This window comes from Bolinopsis microptera, chromosome 3 (genome assembly GCF_026151205.1).
Source record: "Bolinopsis microptera isolate Bmic1 chromosome 3, MBARI_Bmic_1.0, whole genome shotgun sequence".
NCBI classification, from domain to species: domain Eukaryota; kingdom Metazoa; phylum Ctenophora; class Tentaculata; order Lobata; family Bolinopsidae; genus Bolinopsis; species Bolinopsis microptera.
In genome coordinates this window covers 20,539,205-20,547,764 of record NC_087074.1, presented here as the reverse complement: position 1 = coordinate 20,547,764, position 8,560 = coordinate 20,539,205, and the positions used below count along the sequence as shown (strand labels likewise).

General features: G+C 37.7%; 2 protein-coding genes across 3 annotated transcripts in view; one reads left to right on the top strand and one right to left on the bottom strand.

Annotated features, from left to right (window-relative positions):
* LOC134812675 (uncharacterized) overlaps positions 1-2,038 on the top strand; it is a 15,341-nt gene extending 13,303 nt beyond the window's left edge. Inside the window, exons 9-13 of one of the 2 annotated variants that reach the window (XM_063820177.1) lie at positions 219-413; positions 645-755; positions 896-1,059; positions 1,303-1,457; positions 1,684-2,038. In XM_063820177.1, the coding sequence (XP_063676247.1) occupies positions 219-413; positions 645-755; positions 896-1,059; positions 1,303-1,457; positions 1,684-1,786 (728 nt within the window). In that variant the 3' untranslated portion in view covers positions 1,787-2,038. Of the gene's footprint in view, positions 1-218; positions 414-644; positions 756-895; positions 1,060-1,299; positions 1,458-1,683 lie in introns of both variants that reach the window. The other variant, XM_063820176.1, reaches the window with a different exon arrangement.
* Positions 1-8,560, bottom strand: part of LOC134813368 (uncharacterized) — a 359,978-nt gene that overhangs the window by 133,215 nt on the left and 218,203 nt on the right. The window lies entirely within an intron of this gene.

Sequence of the window (8,560 nt, the reverse complement as noted above, 5' to 3'; positions counted from 1 at the left end):
GATTGCGCGGTTTTTATTTTGTGATTAAAGTTAGATTTAAACACTTTCTTTGACATTTCGCGCGCAGATTTGAGCCGCGCATGGTGCGCTGGTGCAGTGCCAGCTTAATGTACCATTTTTGAGAAACAATAGTTATTGTTGCAAATCTGCTGAAAGGTAAAAACCCAAACTAAATGAACAGCCAGCCTTCTTAAAAACATCTAACGCCCTTTTTCCAGGTCAGATGAACGAAGATGACGCAGTGAGATGGGAGAAGTATTTAGAGCAATGTAACCCGAGCGGAGACCCGGCCCACTCCCTGGATGCAGGGCTTATGATGCCGATACAGCGAATAGCTGACTACCCTGCTATGTGCAGAGAGATTCAGATCAGGGGTCATGTGAGGACTGGTGTGCTTTATGAGAAAATAGGAAGTGAGTGCGGTTGTAGAAATGATGTATCTCAGTTTTGTTTAATATTTTAGATGAAAAGATTTAAGGTTGATCATTGATGTTAGTTTGCGTAAGAATTGGAAAACTGCAATTTTCTGTGGATAATTTTAAAAGGAAGCGTCAAAGAGTACATTTCAATCATACAGATGGAAAATAAGTAGCTATTCGACTGTTAAAACCCCAATCTAAATAAATATATAATGTATCGTGCAGGATCGAGCGCAATGTTAGAAGGAGTAGCAAAAGCTGTTGATGAGAAACTGAGTATGCAGAAAGAGTTCAGCTGTCTTTATAGAAACAACAGAAAACTTGAAGTCTTGATCGGTTAGTTGGATTCCATGGTTTGATCTTTGATACCTAAAGCTGAAAAGCTGCCTTCATTTTGCCAATTTCTCTATATTGAATTCCCTACATTTTACAATCTACATTCTTAACGACAAGAAATAGAGCCCTCCTCTGTGCAGGTCCAATAGAAGAGCTGCTACACTACGGTTCAGTGGTGGAGGTAAAGACACGTGACATAGAGAACTTTGTACCGGAGTCTGACACTGGACTACTCCTACTGGTGTACAAGAAAGGGGCTGCTCTCGTTCAGCGGATAAAGATTAAGAAAAAACATTCTTTTAATGTGAGTGTTGCATTTTATGAGCCGCGGTGTGATAATCGGAGTGTTTAAACACTTAAATGATTTGTAGAATCTGAGGGCGGCCCGGTAATTGTTTCAACCTCTCTGACAAAATCAATTTGAGTAGAGTAGCTCCAGTTTCACGAAAAGAAGGATCACCAAGTTCATTCAGTGATTCACTATTGACTGGGCAATGATAAACTGGATATTCCCTTTACAACCACATAAAATGAACACCCCCAGAAGTTGTTAGCAGAGAAAACAGCCCAAGCACCAAAAGAGGAGTACCAGCTAAAGAAGTTCTACCCGGTATCCTGTCTCCAACTGAGAGACCTACCTCACAATCATGTGTTTGAAATTACAGATACTGTCGCCCAACAGAGGGTCGTTCTCGCTTCTAGGTCAGTTTTAGGATTTAATAAAAGTTCTCGCTTCGAGGTCAGTTTTAGGATTTAATTAAGGGGTAAGACATTTGTTAAGACTTTAAGAGCAAATTTACGTCTGATTAATTGCGAGATTGTTTTTGGTTTTATAAAAGGGAGTCCAGATTGTGAAAATCTCGATATCATCCCATATGGACGGCTGGCTGCCGTAACCGGTAACTTTTTTATAAACATGTAATTTCAGATTGATAGAAGCAAAAGCGGAGCTAATAAAGAATGTAGCAGATATTATCATGGATTACGACAAATTCCTTTCCTCGTCCCTCCAAATGAAGGACTCTGTTTAAACGTCCTGATTGACTCAAAACCCTCCTCTGGGATATTATTTGGTTATTTACTCGTCAGATCTGAGAAGTTCTTTGCTGAGAAAGAAGAAATATGGAAGAAGATACATTATACATAACAAGGGCATATGTCCAGCTACTTCAAGCGAACTCAAAAGAATGTTTGTAAATGGTGCTGAGTGTTACGTATTGAATTATATTGTGATTTGCAGTATATTACGGGTTACTTTTCTTCTACCCCATTTACTTAACAGATTTTTATATGTTATTCACATTTCATTTCAATCTATTGATCCGTCTTCACATGTACTTCACGTGTACTTTACGTTGCATGTATCTACTCGTAAACTGTTTTATTTCAATTTCAAAAGTGACCGGATTAAAATGTTGGCAAATATCTAAGTTTTCGAAATTGGTAAAAATAGAGGTCTTTAACAAACAATTTGTCTAAGAACTTTACTATCATTATACACCTCTACAAAAATTTCAAAATATTTTTAACTGATATTTGAAATTTATTGCTTTTTGAGATGTAGTTCTGATGTGTGCTGTGTTTGTAATTTGAATTTTAGATATCTTCATCCAATTTATTATTTGTTTTGCCATCACTACAACTGAACCAGTAAATGGTATTATGCAAGAAAATTCCCTGGATGTTTTGAAAATCTTCGCGTAGTGAGTACGCAGCCATTGCTATTTATTATATTGGCAATTACCGCAATTGCTAGTTTTAACTCCTAAACAGTAAACAGTCAACATTCTTAGAATCGTAATGCGTAGGATTCGTATTTTATACAAACGTGATACTCATAGTCAATAGTCATAGGGGAAGATATTTTATCCCTCGAAATTTAACCCCTATTTGTTTAAAACAAAGTGTAGGGTATGGGAAAGTGTCTTGTTTCTTTGTTTAGGGTATATATAATATATACCCTAATATAGTATGGTAAAGTGTCTTGCATCCATCTAATATACTCCGTGATGAACGGCAATGTAATGCTGATAACCTGTTCAGATAACACCTGTGCTCCTTGCACTGGACCACCTGGTACCATACTACAATCTACTAGCCCGGGCCATTAAATGTTATTAAATGTGTCATCTATTAGCCCTAATAGACTCACTACACTTGGCGTGAGTTAATTGAAGAAGATATCTACAGGGCCCACATCACCGAGCCTATAGTTCCAAATCCAACCACATTTGTCCTTTGTACAGCTACTCTGTGGGTCACGTGGTCACGTGGGGCACGCTCATTGGCCGACCCTCATCACGTGACTCTACTGCGATACCACTGGTTGGTCCAAGTGTTGCTAAGTGACGGAGCGTGCGCGCGTCGCTGAACCCACGTGACCGGTAGCCCTGGATTATTAGCGCACGTGTTGACGACAAAAAACAGTAGTACAGCGTAACCGATCAGCGGTAATAGTGAGGTACGCTTTTAAGGCATGGTCTGGGGGCGACTCTGAGAGCTGCATGAGACTACCTATTATTCCTTATTTGGAGTTATATACCGTATACATACAGCCTCCAAGTGTATATACTATTTGAGACTGGCTCGCGCCTTTGTTATGTTCTATATTTATTGTCGTCCTGGTAACTGGTGCACTCCAGTTCCGTGTGAATTGTTTCATTGCACTTAATGAATAATGAGGGCTTATTTTAGTGTTGAGAAAAGCTTGTTACATGTTAGTTACCCAGCGTCCTCTTACATGGTTACCATTCTGTTACCTAGTTACCCACCATCTGGGTCTGTAGTGCGAGTTTGCTGATACCGTCTGTAGTGTGTACACTTTACCGCCCAGTTCATAGCTACCGTCTACTAATGAACTGATTAGCAGCTAATATGTTGCTAATATATTGTGATGTTTAGCACCATTGTCCATTAGTGACGTATTAGTGACGTATAATTAGTGATGTATTTTTCTTCGAAACTTCTCCTAAAATTTGCTCGTGAGTAACAGTTCTAGCTTCTGAAGTGTCTGTTTAGTGTGTTACGTAGTGTGTAGTGTGTTTCTCTTTATCAGTTTGTTATCACTCTAACCAGTAACCTGGCACTGTTACTATGGTTACTGTGGTTACTATGGCACTGACCCCCACTTCCCCCGCCAAATTAATGAGAATTGAAGGAGTCATTTGACCAGCCAGTGTGCCCTTGTAGCAGCTGTGTCTGTGTGTTGAGTGTTGTAATAGTGTGAACCGTGGGAACAGTGTTTAATATACTCTCTCATTACTGCCTTCTTTGTTACTGCCGCGACCGTCTTGTGTATTTCGTAACTTGGTGCAAATCGATTAATATTTCATATGTCACGGGTCATCCATCACTGCTATACGCTAAAAGGCCTGGATATAAAGTGGCAGCGCAGTTACCTTAATTTAGCACCAACTTGTTAAACAGTAGAGGTACAGTAGTACCTGTAGTAACTATAGTAACCTGTACATGCCCCGGCATGTCTTGTTGTGGGATATCGTGTAGTGGAGTTATACAGGACTAAATAGTGCGCTTTTCTCATGTACACGTGGATAGAGTTGTTCTAGAGGTTAACGTCCGTTCTCTTGACTTTCATAAGGTATTAACTATTAAGGGTAGAAACCAGCATTTATCTCCGAATATAGCTATACTCACTGGTAATGGATGAAAGCGGCCACCTGACTGACAATTTTCTCGACTGACTGACAATGTTTCTTCTTTTTCCCCATTTAGAATACAAAGATTAGTACATTTTAGCTTATGATTAATATTATATTTTTACCTATAGTTTACCTAGATTCACTCATCGTACATAATGATTTCACCCTCACGTACATAATGATTTCACCCTCACGTACATAATGATTTCACCCTCACGTACATAATGATTTCACCCTCACGTACATAATGATTTCACCCTCACGTACATGGTGATTTCACCCTCACGTACATGATGATTTCACCCTCACGTACATGGTGATTTCACCCTCACGTACATGATGATTTCACCCTCACGTACATGATGATTTCACCCTCACGTACATAATGATTTCACCCTCACGTACATAATGATTTCACCCTCACGTACATGATGGTTTCACCCTCACGTATATGATGATTTCACCCTCACGTACATGATGGTTTCACCCTCACGTACATGACGATTTCACCCTCACGTACATGATGATTTCACCCTCACGTACATAATGATTTCACCCTCACGTACATGATGATTTCACCCTCACGTACATAATGATTTCACCCTCACGTACATAATGATTTCACCCTCACGTACATGGTGATTTCACCCTCACGTACATAATGATTTCACCCTCACGTACATGATGATTTCTCCCTCACGTACATGGTGATTTCACCCTCACGTACATGATGATTTCACCCTCACGTACATGGTGATTTCACCCTCACGTACATAATGATTTCACCCTCACGTACATAATGATTTCACCCTCACGTACATGGTGGTTTCACCCTCACGTATATGATGATTTCACCCTCACGTACATGATGATTTCACCCTCACGTACATGGTGATTTCACCCTCACGTACATGATGGTTTCACCCTCACGTATATGATGATTTCACCCTCACGTACATGGTGATTTCACCCTCACGTACATGATGATTTCACCCTCACGTACATGATGATTTCACCCTCACGTACATAATGATTTCACCCTCACGTACATGGTGATTTCACCCTCACGTACATAATGATTTCACCCTCACGTACATGATGATTTCTCCCTCACGTACATGGTGATTTCACCCTCACGTACATGATGATTTCACCCTCACGTACATGGTGATTTCACCCTCACGTACATAATGATTTCACCCTCACGTACATGGTGATTTCACCCTCACGTACATAATGATTTCACCCTCACGTACATAATGATTTCACCCTCACGTACATGATGGTTTCACCCTCACGTACATGGTGATTTCACCCTCACGTACATGGTGATTTCACCCTCACGTACATAATGATTTCACCCTCACGTACATGATGATTTCTCCCTCACGTACATGGTGATTTCACCCTCACGTACATGATGATTTCACCCTCACGTACATGGTGATTTCACCCTCACGTACATAATGATTTCACCCTCACGTACATGGTGATTTCACCCTCACGTACATAATGATTTCACCCTCACGTACATGGTGATTTCACCCTCACGTACATGATGATTTCACCCTCACGTACATGATGATTTCACCCTCACGTACATGGTGATTTCACCCTCACGTACATGATGATTTCACCCTCACGTACATGATGAATTCACCCTCACGTACATGATGATTTCACCCTCACGTACATGATGATTTTACCCTCACGTACATGGTGATTTCACCCTCACGTACATGATGATTTCACCCTCACGTACATGGTGATTTCACCCTCACGTACATGGTGATTTCACCCTCACGTACATGATGATTTCACCCTCACGTACATGGTGATTTCACCCTCACGTACATGATGATTTCACCCTCACGTACATGGTGATTTCACCCTCACGTACATGATGATCTCACCCTCACGTACATGGTGATTTCACCCTCACGTACATGATGATTTCACCGTCACGTACATGATGAATTCACCCTCACGTACATGACGATTTCACCCTCACGTACATGGTGATTTCACCCTCACGTACATGACGATTTAACCCTCACGTACATGGTGATTTCACCCTCACGTACAATGTACATGGTGATTTCACCCTCATGTACATGATGATTTCACCCTCACGTACATGATGATTTCACCCTCACGTACATGATGATTTCACCCTCACGTACATGATGATTTCACCCTCACGTACATGGTGATTTCACCCTCACGTACATGACGATTTCACCCTCACGTACATGGTGATTTCACCCTCACGTACAATGTACATGGTGATTTCACCCTCATGTACATGATGATTTCACCCTCACGTACATGATGATTTCACCCTCACGTACATGATGATTTCACCCTCACGTACATGATGATTTCACCCTCACGTACATGGTGATTTCACCCTCACGTACATGACGATTTCACCCTCATGTACATGGTGATTTCACCCTCAAGTACAATGTACATGGTGATTTCACCCTCACGTACATGATGATTTCACCCTCACGTACATGATGATTTCACCCTCACGTACATGATGATTTCACCCTCACGTACATGGTGGTGAATATATGTACACCCTATGTGGTATGTGGCCACTATTGTTTACCATACCATGCATAACACAATGATTCAGCAGAATGAATGATGAAGCGTAGGCCTAAGTATAATAGTATTGCTTACTACAAGCTCATTCATACTCATTAATAACAATTACAACAATAGCAGCTTATTGTGTTAAATCGCCCTCTGTAAGTGTAAGACTCGTTCTTTTCCAAAACCACCGCTTTTCAGTCACTTAGTAACGATCAGAATCTGCTTTTCAGTCACTTAGTAACGATCAGAATCTGCTTTTCAGTCACTTAGTAACGATCAGAATCTGCTTTTCAGTCACTTAGTAACGATCAGAATCTATTTAAAAGCAGCACATTATAATTATACCCAATATAGGTAAGTTTCGAGAATATGGCATGCCAGCTACTTGAGACGTAGTTATTATAATCTACTTGTCTTTCTTTATGTAACCACTACTTTCTTTGTCTGGAGCCAACCTCCCCCCCCCCCCCTTTTTAAAGTTTAAAATATTGAAAGGATTTAAAATTTACCTTGTTCAATTTTATTCTCGTCCATCGATCTTAATTTTTGGTGCTTTCTTCCCAGCATATTCCTGTTGTTACAGTATGACAGACTCTAACAGATTACCACACTAGGTAAACAAGTTCAGCTACTGTTCTGTAAATACTTTTGAACTTTAATGTGTAACATTTGACGTCATATTGTACAACAGTACTAGATATGACAGTAAGCAGTCTGGTATCTCCGTGGATTTGTTTTGAAATTTACCTTTTATTCATCAACAATGCACATTTGTTAAGGATCTCTGATCGCCATTCGAATTATAAAATATTATAACGTATAATATAATGTATAATATAATGTATAATATAATGTATAATATAATGTATAATATAATGTATAATATAATGTATAATATAATGTATAATATAATGTATAATATAATGTATAATATAATGTATAATATAATGTATAATATAATGTACAATATAATGTATAATATAATGTATAATATAATGTATAATATAATGTATAATATAATGTATAATATATTGTATGATATAATGTATAATATAATGTATAATATAATGTATAATATAATGTATGATATAATGTGTGATATAATGTATAATATAATGTATAATATAATGTATAATATAATGTATGATGTAATGTATAATATAATGTATAATATAATGTATTATATAATGTATAATATAATGTATAATATAATGTATAATATAATGTATGATATAATGTATAATATAATGTATAATATAATGTATTATATAATGTATAATATAATGTATAATATAATGTATAATATAATGTATGATATAATGTATAATATAATGTATAATATAATGTATTATATAATGTATAATATAATGTATAATATAATGTATAATATAATGTGTAATATAATGTAATATAATGTAATATAATTTAATATAATGTAATATAATGTAATATAATGTAATATAATGTAATATAATGTAATATAATGTAATATAATGTAATATAATGTAATATAATGTAATATAATGTAATATAATGTAATAT